Source organism: Diaporthe batatas, assembly GCF_019321695.1.
Source record: "Diaporthe batatas strain CRI 302-4 chromosome Unknown Contig00016, whole genome shotgun sequence".
In the NCBI taxonomy this organism is placed as follows: Eukaryota; Fungi; Ascomycota; class Sordariomycetes; order Diaporthales; family Diaporthaceae; genus Diaporthe; species Diaporthe batatas.
In genome coordinates, this window is record NW_025408563.1 from 199013 (window position 1) to 211714 (window position 12702).

The 12702-nt window shown below is 46.1% G+C and overlaps 5 protein-coding genes across 5 annotated transcripts; 3 read left to right on the forward strand and 2 right to left on the reverse strand.

The window, feature by feature from the left end:
- Positions 1-1601: 1601 nt before the first annotated feature.
- Positions 1602-2825, forward strand: KVR01_011591 (uncharacterized protein; the record flags this gene model as incomplete). Its single annotated transcript, XM_044792481.1, has 4 exons — positions 1602-1846; positions 1938-2135; positions 2227-2437; positions 2505-2825. Exons 1-4 carry the CDS (start codon positions 1719-1721, stop codon positions 2823-2825), a joined length of 858 nt encoding a protein of 285 aa, XP_044639300.1. The 5' UTR covers positions 1602-1718.
- Positions 2826-3166: 341 nt separating this feature from the next.
- KVR01_011665 (uncharacterized protein) lies at positions 3167-4737 on the reverse strand. The gene is made up of 2 exons (XM_044783629.1): positions 3615-4737; positions 3167-3560 (listed from the first exon to the last, which is right to left on the reverse strand). Exons 1-2 carry the CDS (start codon positions 4611-4613, stop codon positions 3231-3233), a joined length of 1329 nt encoding a protein of 442 aa, XP_044639374.1. The 5' UTR covers positions 4614-4737; the 3' UTR covers positions 3167-3230.
- A 552-nt stretch (positions 4738-5289) lies between these two features.
- KVR01_011616 (uncharacterized protein) lies at positions 5290-7510 on the forward strand. The gene is made up of 2 exons (XM_044792492.1): positions 5290-6485; positions 6653-7510. Exons 1-2 carry the CDS (start codon positions 5325-5327, stop codon positions 7427-7429), a joined length of 1938 nt encoding a protein of 645 aa, XP_044639325.1. The 5' UTR covers positions 5290-5324; the 3' UTR covers positions 7430-7510.
- Positions 7511-8560: 1050 nt separating this feature from the next.
- On the forward strand, positions 8561-9436 carry KVR01_011652 (uncharacterized protein; the record flags this gene model as incomplete). The annotated part of the gene is made up of 2 exons (XM_044785357.1): positions 8561-8620; positions 8657-9436. 2 exons carry the CDS (start codon positions 8561-8563, stop codon positions 9434-9436), a joined length of 840 nt encoding a protein of 279 aa, XP_044639361.1.
- A 497-nt stretch (positions 9437-9933) lies between these two features.
- KVR01_011759 (uncharacterized protein) lies at positions 9934-11376 on the reverse strand. The gene is made up of 2 exons (XM_044790180.1): positions 10898-11376; positions 9934-10845 (listed from the first exon to the last, which is right to left on the reverse strand). The coding sequence occupies exons 1-2, from the start codon at positions 11250-11252 to the stop codon at positions 10139-10141; spliced, it is 1062 nt and encodes a 353-aa protein (XP_044639468.1). The 5' UTR covers positions 11253-11376; the 3' UTR covers positions 9934-10138.
- Positions 11377-12702: the final 1326 nt, after the last annotated feature.

Below are 12702 nucleotides of genomic sequence, written 5' to 3' on the forward strand. Positions count from 1 at the left end.
CTTCTTCGCACAAGCACAGCTCCAGTTCAACCATCTCTGTGCGCGATCGCTGAGTTCTGCAATGAGCTCTGCATCTGGTTCATCCTCATGACGAGGAGACGGAAGATTCGCGTCGAAATTCCTCCTCCCACATGCCCAGATAGTCCCATCATTGCGAGCAGCAAACTCTAGCTTCTCACCAACAAGACTGGCAAACGACACGAAAGCAGTGGTGTCCTGAGAAATGGGGCACGGGTTCTTGCAAAGGATCCAATCTCCAGCATCTGTGGTTCGGTGCAGGTCCAACGGTGAAGACGGGAACAGTGTCTCATACACTGACGGGGTCCATGGTCCGCACGCTAGGAGCACTTGCGTACAGGCGAGACCTGTCGTGGTCTGATCGTCGTGTCTCCAGAGAGTCACTCCTCGCACTTCGTTCTTTTCCGAAAGATTGACGGCCACGATTTTAGAATTCGTTTGAATATCGACTCCCATCGTGATGCATTGTTTCTCGACCCATTTGCCGATGCCGGCAGGGTTGCTAGAAGCAAGGTTAACAAAACGTTGGCTGATCAAGCATTGGGTACAGGGACAGAACTAACACTGTTGCAGTTCGAGCTCCAAGAACGCCGGAGTCCACATTCCATGAATCATCCTTGACAACCCAGTCCGGCAGCAAACCAAGCCCTTCGCCGTTGCCCCGGTATATCCCGTAGGAGGACTGGGCCCTATAGCCCGTGGTTGATCTGAAGCCCGGGTGTGCGAGCTCAGCCTCCCACAAATCGAAAGAGTATTTTCCGAGGGGTAGCATCGGTAAGAGAGTCTGGTCTGTGAAAGCATAGTGAAAGCAGCCGGTGCAGTGCAATGAAGACGCCGTGAAACACGCGTCCGAAGCCTCTATGACGATGATTTCCCGTTTGCGAGGAGACTCCAAGCTCTTTTTCGCAAGTTGATAGGCGGTTGAGAGACCGATCACTCCTCCCCCGACAATGACAGTTCGTTCTTCACCTCTCAAATTTGACATTTTAGTGACAGGATGTTGGGACAGTGGAATATTGCTTTATCGACGAAAGATTGCTGGGGTTGTTGGTTGATTACCCCACTTGTTGGCTGTGACTTTTTCTTATAAATACCATTTCTGCTCCCTGTCACGGGGAAAACAGAGGCAAGGCAGCTGTCCTCCATAAATCAACTACAGTTAAGTCGGCGCCACGTTCTATGTCAGGGAGAAGCTCTAGGGGGAAGTGAGAAGAAGACTGAGGGTGAATGGGCCACACTGGATGACCAAAGCAGAAGCCCGTGGGGTCCCCAGTCACCGGAAAACAAAAGTTGCCCCTCCCCCCCACACTCAAGTTTTTTTAAGATATAAATACTACCAACCTAGACAGTTAAGTAACAAATTTATAGTAGGCTCTTTAAAGGGGAGTATTATTAATATAATAATAAAAGGACTCTATTTAAATGAAGATAATAAGTATTTATGGAAGGAGCCTGATCCGGCCTGGCCATACCTGAACCGTTGTGGAATGGTATTCAGGGTTAGGGCTGTATTCGTTCATGATTCTGACACCCATTGAAGGAGCGATTAATATGCTTTGTACTGCCTCACATCCGGGCAAGCCGCAGATATCGCCGCTATACAACATCCGCGGCCAGCCCCCAAAGTACTTAGCCAGCCGGAGATATCTGCTACCGAGTGATTGAGCCCCCAGAGCAAGTTGGAATCGACGCTGGCAAACATGGTACCGGTAGAACTCGGGCGAACCATTCAAGTCCCCAAAGCCCGGGATGACCGACACGATGTGCCAACATCGTTGAACTACTACCCCATTGATGCTGGCCCCCCGATACCTGTTACTGTGGGAAAGTAGGCGATTCCATTGCTTCAAATACCTGAGTGAAGTCTTAGACAGCTTCATATGTTTCGTGGGAGCTGACGTTGCGGGCGCATGTTGAAGGACTAGCGTCAATAACAAGCGGCCGTCCGTATCAGTCGATGTCATTGTGCAGGATGTCTCCGGCCATGAGGACCGATTCACCCTCGACAAGAACGGGTTTCAGTTTGTCCAGCACACTAGCCGAGAGAAGGACTTTGACGACGAAGAACGAATCACCGGGATTTATTATTCTGAAGTGGAACAACTGCTTAAACAAGTGTAAGTGTCAAATGGTCTCTGGGCGGTGTATTCCAACTTGGGTCGCCTCCGTCTATCAGAGGTATAGAGCTGAACTGATCACATGATACAGCACTGGTGCCTCACGAGTTGTTATTTTCAACCATAGAGGACGCAGAGGACCATCAGACTGGGCCAAGGCGGGGCTAGACAACCGCTTGAACGCAGGACCGCTCTTCAAAGTCCACATTGATCAGTCATACGACGGCGCGGAGCTTCAATTGCGGAATGTACTTCCCGATGAAGCGGATGAGCTTTTGAAAGGCAGATACCAGATAATCAACGTTAGTGTGCAAACCTCTGGTCTACGGGAAAGTCGTCTACTGACCGCTGTCTATGATTACCCAACAGGTGTGGCGACCGATCGAGACGGTACTCCGTGATCCTCTTGCGATCGCGGATGCCTCGACTGTATCGGACTCAGACCTTGCCCCGGCTGCTGTAATCAAACCAGACTCGAGATCTGAGACATGGTCTGTGAAGCCCAACGCGGCCCATCAGTGGTTTTATAAATACAGACATGGACCAGACACGGCTGTACTCATCAAGTGCTTCGACTCTGACACGTCTGTGGCAAGGCGTTCGCCACATTCTGCTTTCAGTTTCAAGGACAATGAGAAAGACCCAGATAGGAAGAGCATAGAGGTCCGAGCCTTAGTATTCTACTCCTGATTTAGTAATGTAGATCAGAGCCAGATAATGCCCCGAATCATATATTGAAATCGTCTTCAGTATACATCGAGTTGCTCCGTGCCTGAGGCTTGAAGTTAAATAGTGGAGGCTAAGGCCTATAGGGTTACTAGCGAAACTGCATCTTCTATTCTTAGAATTTAATAAATTACTAATTACCTAGTTAGTGAAGAAGGTAGCTATTTATATAAAGATAGAAGTATTTATATAGTAATAAAATAATTTTAATATTATTATTATCCTTTATTTCTTAAAACATAAAAGTTTAAATATATTAAATACTTATATTAGTGAACCTCCTGCCTAAAGTAGGAGATCCTGTATCCTAGTGTGGGCCCCTTTTTCTTTTAGCCTTGAGACACGGTAGTAATGATAGTTAGTAGGTAGTTATATCTCTGTTACTCCGGTTGGTGGTAGTGCTGGCCCCTGCTTCCATCGACATTTTGCCGAATTACCTTGCATCATACAGTTGGCACAAACAGGTTTGCCGTTAAGTTTTTCGCCCGTTAGAGGCCTCGTATAACACCCCTTCCAGAGGCCAGACCCTTTCTCGCACTTATCACAGGCTTCGGGCGCGGCTGTGCCCGCGATTTGCGTAAGAGCAGCGACAAGATGGTCGATACGTCTTGATGAACCGACGTCATGTATGGTCCACGGTTTACAGCGTGCCCTGCGCATGGGATTGTCCAGCAAAGTGTTGACGGCAGGTAGATCGAGCTGATTCTAAATTAGCTCTGGAATTTGGATAAAGAAGAACTACCAAGGACCTACCATGGCCATGACTTGACGATTCTTTGGGAGCTCTCCCGCTCGAAAAGTCAAAGCAATTTCTTCAGGGTATTTGGCCACAAGAACAGACCAGGCAGTACGCGGGGCGACCCCATTCACAGGGTCCATGGGAGTGTGATTCTCGTGACCGTCTCGGGCTTCGCTTTCACCGTGTCTGGAGTGCATGGATATAGTTCGGTCTGGAGAGGGTGATTGACAATTGGCCTCGACGTAATCCGAGTCGTGCTCACCATCTGCATCAGTATCCTGTTCTTCGACTTGACTATGGGTTCTCTTTCGCCCACGCCGTCGTCGCAAAGAACGCGGAGATGACTGGGGCTGGGCCGGAGCATCCGACGAGCTGTTGGCTGTACGGTCATCATCTATAAACGTGACCTCTGAATCTTGGGCGAATCGAGTCTCAGACTCAGGCGCTGGATCGACATTTTGAGGCTCATCCGCTTGTGCTTGTGCTTCGTCTTGGTTTGGGGTCCTTTTGCTAGAAGTCGCTGCAGACCCGTTCGCCCAAGCCTCTAGATCCTGCTGGGAGATGTTGAAGCCGAGAGTCTTGCACCGTTCACGCAACGCTTCGATCTTGCGGATCTTCTCGTCGCGGATCCTTCTGCGCTCGAGCTCTTCCGCCACGGCCTCAAGCTTGGCTGCGATGATGTCAAGTCCTTGATCGCTGAACATAAAATAAGCACTTCCGTCTCTGCTGTCTGTGTGATTTTCATGGTTTGAACTCGCGGTCGCGTCGCAATGTTCAGTGTTTATTACTGACGGCCCCACGCTCCTGACAGTGTCACGTGGTCGAGCTTCAGCAGCACCACCATTTCTGTGGCCAATTCTTTGTTGACTTCGGAATTGGAAGCTTCGAAGTACCTCATCAGGCAAAGGAGGATGGGGCGACGAGTTTGCTGATGAAGAGGCGGGAGAGTTTGAAAATGACAGCATTCCATCTTGAATCGCCACAGGATCCGGCTCAAACCTTGGGGACATCATGATGTCCTAGAGGGCTCGGTTCGGTTGGAAGAGGCAATCAATGCAACCAAAATGCAGTTTTGAACTGAAGAGGCGTGCCTTCATGATTTGAAAATGATAGAGCTCGTGCATGCTTGTCTTGGCGTGTTGTTCCAAGCTTCTGCTACCGCATGGGAACACTGAAGGAAACAAAATGAGCTACTGCCCAGCAGACAGGGGCACATGCACGTGATTTAAGCTTTGCCCCACCATCAATAGCACGTCCCAAACTTGAAGCACTTTAATGTTAGCTCATACGGAGAACAGACCCATGCGCAAACAGACTGCAAGAGATATTCTGACTGGGAAGCGATAGGTAATCAACCTTGGAATGCAAAGCACGAGTTGCGTAAATTGAAAGCAGTGTCTATGCTCCGCTTTTTCCTCATTATGTGGATCCCATCAGGCACCCATTCCACCATTTAGGACCTCTCTGCAAACATAAGTACATACCTAGACAAGGTAGTTTAGGCAGTCATCTGAGTTGACCTACCGAATACACACCGGCTACACCACAATTATGCAGATATGATAGACGGTACGTATTCATTGGCTGTTGTAATATCCCTAGCTCGGCCCACAGCGACAGGTACAAATACCTCGCTCGTCCAGGCAGGCAGCTCCTAAATTGCGCCTCCTTTCTTAACTCGCCCCCATCGTCGCTGTGCACATCAACATCGCCGAAGGATCAACATGGACCCCTTCATCAAAAGGGACGCCCAAGACCACGTCCTAGACGAGAGTTTTCCCAATTTCAACACTCCAATCTTGCGTCTAACCCCTGCCCTCCGACGCCGCATCTATCTAAGTCCATGGCTGAATGTGCTTGTGCGATATCCGACTCACGACGGAGAGATCCATGACGTTTTGAACCTCAGTGGAAGAAACTATCAGCCCTCACTCTATCAACCAAACAACCCTGCACACAAGCTCGGAATTTATGGCCTCCTCGTCTGCTGCCGAACAATCTATGCTGAGGTCTCAGCCCTGCTTTACAGCTCTAACAGATTTGTCATTAGATACTGGGAGAAGCAGTCACTTTCACCTCTGCTAGCCTTGACCCCATCCTCTCTATCTAGCCTAACACATGTAAAGATTGTCCTCAGACAGGGGTCCTGCCATTCCAGAAGCTCCCCGGCTAAGCAACCTGAGGATTACCGGGGTTTTTGTGATGTCTATAGGAATGCCTCACCAACCGTGCCTGGAAAGGCTGATCCGCCTCTTGATCTCCACCAGGCCAAGTCAAAGGCTTTACTCGACGAATGGAAGTCAGCCGCGGAGCACATTTCTCGCCACATTGGCACTGATAGACTCGAGCTATGTATAGTCTGCGATATGGGCCCAGATGACCTGGAGGGCGCCAAAGAAGTGCTTGAGCCACTCAAGCTCTTTCCACGACTACGCAATTGCCACATCCGACTTTCTCGAGATCCTTCACCTCAACTCCAGCGAATGGCCTACGACATGGTACTCAAATCTCGAGGCCCACTTCTGCCGGATGAAGTGGAGGGGTTCTCTCAGACCAAGCCCCGGATAGGGAGCCGTCTTCTCGCGCTACCTCGCGAGTTACGACTCCATATCTTAAGCTACACCGATCTTATCACGCCATGGAAGGAAGTTGAATGGAGTAGGGAGTGTAATGATGATGGGAAATACCTTGTGATTTCCCCAGGCTGTTCGGCTGTCGAACGAGGGCCTTGTAACCCACGTCTGCACCATGGATGTCAGTTCTGGGAATGCTGGTGGGCCCATAATCGGCTTTCAAAGCCCGGCATTGGTTGCTTTTGCAAACTTAGGCACGCAGCTTCCTCTTCGACCTGTATTTGCTGGACGCCACCGACAGCCTTGTTTCTAGTAAGTCGTTCCTGAAAATTCTTGACGTCTTCACTTGCTATTTCTATTACATAAGTGGATCAATGCAAGCCGCTTTCGACTTGTTCAACCTGTTTTGCGAGCAGACATCATATTGAAACCTCCTTCCTTGTACCGCAACCTTGGAGAGCTAAACATAGACACTACAGGTCAACCGCACTCTCCTTCATGATGCGCAGGTCGTGTTTTTCTCCGGAAACCGCTTTGTTGTACATGACTTCCAATTCAAACTTCCCTGGAGTACACCTGGCCGTTCTACACACGAATGGCAGGAGCTGGAAGAAGACGAGAGCGGGATTCAGCTGGAGGGGCCTGGATTGTCCGAGTACCACTCAGATCAGCTTGCACCGAGCATGTTCCTACGAAAGAAGGTCCCGCATCAAATGCTCCGGGAGCTACGTGAGCTCGAGTTTGTCTTCCCACCATACGTGCCCACCGGCTGGCCCGGGGAAGGCCACCGAGCAATAGCCGACTGGGCTGAGACTCTCTGCTGGGCGAGGGATAAGTTGAACCTCCCCGTCTTAACACTTAGTCTTGTAATGTCAAACGCACAAGATGATAGGGATTCACCACTAGGCCGTAAGGAGATCACAAGCGACCAGGTCGAAGCTATACTGTCGGCGTACCGCCGCATCGCATCGCCAATCACTGTACTGGCTCAGACCAAGCCTAGCAAAGATATTACAAAGCTGCGTGGCTTCTATGCTGATGTCACTTGGCCGTGGCACTCGTACTGGGTAGACACCAACAGGTACATGCAATATGGAACGGGGTGGGTGTGGGATCTTTGTAGGAAAGAACACCGAGAGCTAAGTGAAGGCATTGAGCGCTTGGTTTTGGGTAAACGGGATAATGAAACACACACGAGCAGCAGGGAGAAACCATGGATTAGTGTCTGGCATGACTTGTATATCGACAGACTTTGATGATGAAGATGCCAGAGGGGACAGATAGAACCAAGTGCCAGTGACGACCGGGGACATAAGACCAGAGAGGCCTCAGGAGAGAACCTTATATAGAAAATGAAGGACATCGACTAGAGAGCACTTCAAGTTAGATATGTCGGGAATCTGACGAGAGTACCATTCCTTCTGGGTAAAGAATAAGCACCGGACGGACGCGCGTTTAAGTATCGATAGAATCGCGTGTAATGATATAACTGTCAGTGTCTTTAGCGATACGCACTCTAACCCAGAGCCCCACGTTATTCTCTTCCTCTCCCTGAATCGAAATATAAAGGCACTCATAAATTCTTTTTCAATTTAGCGCGTCAGACTGGCTTGCATATTGAGTGCTAGAATTCTGCTGGTACTTCTATATAGGTAGTGGTAGGTCCAGTAAGTCGGTGGAATGGACAAATACATTCCACGCGTGGTACCACAAGAAACAGCCTAGTTCTCGTACGGTGTTAGTACGCAACGGCGTGCGTGAACAACGGTTCAGCCCAGGCCAATGACAAGATTTTATAAAAGACTGTTATCGCGATTTGTCTTACTGGGAACGACACTAGTCTCGGTGTTGAGGCTGCAGGAGAACGTTGGCAGCAAGCATTCCCCAATTCTAGAACAACATCATGGCCACCACGAGATCTAGGACATTATGTGGTCCTGATACTGGGTTTTAGGAAGATTTTGTCTCCAAGCAATAAACACTAGTGTTACTTTATTTCGTCATGCTTTCACTGCTTGGAACGGTCGTGGGCTAAGCAGCCCGTCAGGGCTGGACTACGCCATTTCCTTCTGCAGCAACAGTGCCTGTCGATCATGAGAGCCTCGGACCCTCCATTCCTGGCAATCAGGATCTTTGGAATGTAACAACCTCTCTACGGTCGCGACATGTCGCGGTCGCGATATCGTACAGTCGCGACATGAGCTCGCGCCGGCAAGCTCGAGAGGCCCTATATCAAGAAGGCCAAGGCTGAGATTATGTTTGGGAACTGCTGAATCTTGGCTGCAGTGTCTGCCTTGATACGAAGACAGAAAATCCAATGGTAATATCCCATATTTATTCAGCAAGCTAGGTCTGATCACCAAATGACTTTGGGTCCCCTGTCCAAGATGCCCTCGGTGGCACTCGCACTTTTGTGCTACTGCGTCGTGCCGGCCTTTACTTCCAAGGTGTCCATCTACCATCAAGGCCCGATTGACGGACAGCTTTACTCCGTCACCAACTACAACCAGCAGATCTGGTCCAGCGACTCCCTGGTCGGCAATGTGACCCTCGGAAATAGCCCAACTGCGGTGGCCTACCAGGGCAACACTTATGTCTTCCACAACACTGCACCAGGCTCTGTCAACATGTCTTACCTGGTCGTTGAGACGGGTGAGCACCTGGTGGTGCCGAACACGACATTTTCCCAGACGCCCTCGGCGGTGATCTACAACGAAAGGCTCTTTCTGTTCCATGCCAGCGGAGAAAACAGCAAAGAGCTGTGGTTCAACGTATACGACGGCGAAGAATGGGCCGAGGATACGGCATTGGGCACCGCGACACTCGCGGGCAGTCCGGGTGCTGTCCTTTACAACAGCTTCATCTACGTCTTCCACCGGCTCAGGAGCCAGCTCTGGTATACCGTATTCGATGGCGAGAACTGGCTGGAGGACAAGCAGGTCCCCAGGAGTAGGTCGACGGCTGCCCCGTCCGGGGTCGTCTACAACAACAAACTCTATGTCTTCCACCAAGGCGGCCCGAACGGCACGACGCTGTGGTACAATGTCTTTGACGGATCAAGCTGGGACAGCGACAAGCAGGTCCCTAATACGTTCTTGTTGGACGGACCGACGCCAATTTCGAATGGGAAGCAGCTTGTTGTCTATTACCAGGGAATAGACGGCTTCCTTCACTACAATACTTTGGACGCTGGCGGTTGGGCCGGAGATCTTGTCGCGCCAAATGTTACGATCGGATCCAAACCGGCTGTGGTAGTTACCTAATAACTTCGAAGGTATAAACAGGGAAGCATAAAGCTTGGAACCTGTGGGGTAATACAGGTGGATTCAGAGGGGGGGCATATCTATTGGAAATTAGAGGGTTCAATATCAGGCGTGGAAACTTTACTGTTGTACTTAACATTTTTCCTCAGGGTCTATATTCGATTCTATGGAGAAGTGCCCCGAGGTATGCCACAGGTCAATTTGTGGCTGCAGGCGCCGGATTATCAAGAGAATTGAAAACAGCTGTTCATGCCCTGTTGACTGAAAGAAGAAGATTTGAGTTTGATAACTTTGGTCGGATCTAAATATCAATTTATAGTTACAGTCTCTCGCCCTATTCCAACAAAGCTCATGAATGCCTGCACACATTGTAAACCCCCTTCGATACCTAGTGCCCGCCTTGTCACGTAGTACCAGTACCGGCATGGAACATTCGAAAGCACTCACCTAATAAGTGCAAATCCACACCTAGAAGCAGCTCTACTCGCACTCTCCCATTTGTTTGATGAATCATTGATCATTCAAGGTTCTCCAGGCGTCAATATTTAAGGCATACTATTTCTCAGCCTGTCGAATCCTCCGTGACTCGGCTCAAAGGCAAATTTAACCATAGAGAGCTCACAATGGAAGAATCAACATCGGTAACTGACGATTCTAAATCGTAGAAACTAGTTTAAAGAAGGATAAGAAACGATTCGCATCTCAGTTTGCCAACAACCCCTCGCGCTCAAGGCCCCTTCCCTGAAAAGAGGCACTCATATCGTTCATCGCATCGCGGGCCCCGTGATACTCGTCCAGCTCGGCAGGAGTCATTACTGCCGTCTCCATTCCAATCATCACGCCGATGCTCGCCAGCCCAAAGCCCTCCCATAGCGGGGTCCAATGGCGGCTGTGAAACAAGTCGCCAGACTCGACCTTATCGCGGGCCGTCTTCGCCCACGCGTCCTCGTCCTTGGGCGCCCATCCCATGGGCATGGGAGGCGAGGCTTGGAAGCAGCGGTAGTAGTACTCCCGCTCCGTCTTCAGAGCGCGATAGTATTTCTTCGCCTCTTCCTTCCCTTTGGCAGTGAATTCCACCTTCAGGCTCATGGCGTTCGGCGCGGGCCACAGTAAGGGTGGGTAGGCGACGTCCTGCGGGCCACTACTCTCGTCTTGTGCGCGAATGTTTGCCCAGTGCTGCTTGAGGGCGGTCGCGCGAGGGCCGATGTTCAGGGTATCGATCTCGGGAGTGTCTTTCACAAAATCCTCGAGGTGGCGGAGGGCGCGCTCGTACTCAGTGTACTCCAGGACGAGCTTCGTGATGTCGTGGCGGGTCTCCAGCGAGGCCAGAAGCTTTGAAATGCAGCTGACATCTCCAGTGCCGTTGTCGGGGGCGGTGGTCTTAGACAGGAGAAGACAGATATAGCCAACTGTCTTGGTGTCAGGACGCATTCATGAGTTGGGACGAGGATCTGTACCAACCTTCCTTGACTGCATCTTCTAGATGCGCCGGGGGTGGGCCATAGCTCGGAGGAATCCGTGGCCAGTAATCCTCGGTGGCATTTTCTGTCCCTGTGGATTCAGACCCGACTAAATTGCCGAGGTCAACTCTGCCGCCCAAAGGAGAGTCAACCACGTATCTCGGAAGACGAGCCATGATTGAGTCTGTCTTTGTTCTTGTATGGATGATTGTGCCTTTTAAAGCAGTCTGTCGCAGCCTCACCGTTGACGTGGCCACGCGTAGAGAGAGAGGATTGAGTCTTCGGAGTGTGCCCTGAAGCATTTTCGACTCGTATATTTTGTATCCCGTGAAGGAAAATCTCACCCGTTTTATCATATACAGAAGGGCAGGCAGTTAGCTTTAAAGGGGAATAGCGCCCAGGCGACCGTGGTGTTTAGTGCAATCTGCCTAAATCCCGCCAGGCAGAATCCCCGTGCCAACAACAGTTTGAACGGATGCCAAGCTAAGCGTTGGCACTATAAGAAAATAGAGTACGTTATCGGGTTCCCAGACACCCCCCCCTTTTAGATATAATATTACCTTTTTTCTCTTTCCTCCCTTTTAATTTTAAATTATTATAACTTTATAAAAGAATTTTTTTATATTACTAAATTAATATTAATAATATTATATAACTTTAAAGAATATTATATTAATTTTATACTTAATAATATTTATATTAAAAAGTTATTTTTATATAAAGTAATTAAATAATATAAAATTAATTAAAATATATTATATAACTATTTTTAAAATAGAAAGTTAATAAATAAAGTTTATAAAAGTATATAAAAGTTATTAATAAGGTTAAAACTATTAATTATATAATAAATTTTTATAAAAAACTTATTAATTATTTACCTTTAAAATTATAAGTTAAAATCTTTATTTTTAATTTTTATAAACTTTTAATAATAATAAATATATTAAAAGTTATAAATTAACTACTTTTTTATAATATTTAAAAGTATAAATAAAAGTTAATATACTTTTAAAGAATAAAAACTTTTATTAATAATAAAACTTATATTAAAAGTTTTTAATTTTTAATTATATAGTTTTAATTAAAAGTCAAAATTATTAATATTATTAATATAAATAAAATTAATATTATTAGATAAAAGATTTATTATTATTAAATATTTAAAATTACTTAATTTATAAAAGTATTTTTAATAAATATTATTTTTAATAATTAGTTTATATACTTTAAGGTTATTATTAATAATAGAAGAAAATTAACTTTAATAATAATATTTAAAAGAGAATTTTTAAATTTAATAGTTTTTAATAAAGTATTTAATTAAAAGTTTTTAAGAATAAAAATAAATAGTTTATTATTTTAATCTTTTATAAATAGTTTATAAAAGTTTATTTATTTAAAATTATATTTATAAATAAATTAAAATAATAATTTTTAATATTTAATAGGTTTTTAATTTATATATTTTAATTAATAATAATATAAGTTTAATATTATAAAGTATTCCTTTTATTTATTTTTATATATTTTATACTTTTATAATTATATAATAAAAGTTTATTTTATCTTTAAAGTATTATTATTAAAAGAAATATAATAAGGTTACTTTTATTTTTAATATAATATTTATTAATAAACAATTAATAATTAATTATTATAAATAAGTTTTTAATAAAGTTTTTTATAAAGAAATATTTTAAATAATTTATTTTTAATTAAAATAATCTTATATAATTTAAAGAAAGTCTTTTAATATTTTTAATTATTTAATAATTTAAAAGAGAACCTTAAAGTTAAAAAAGG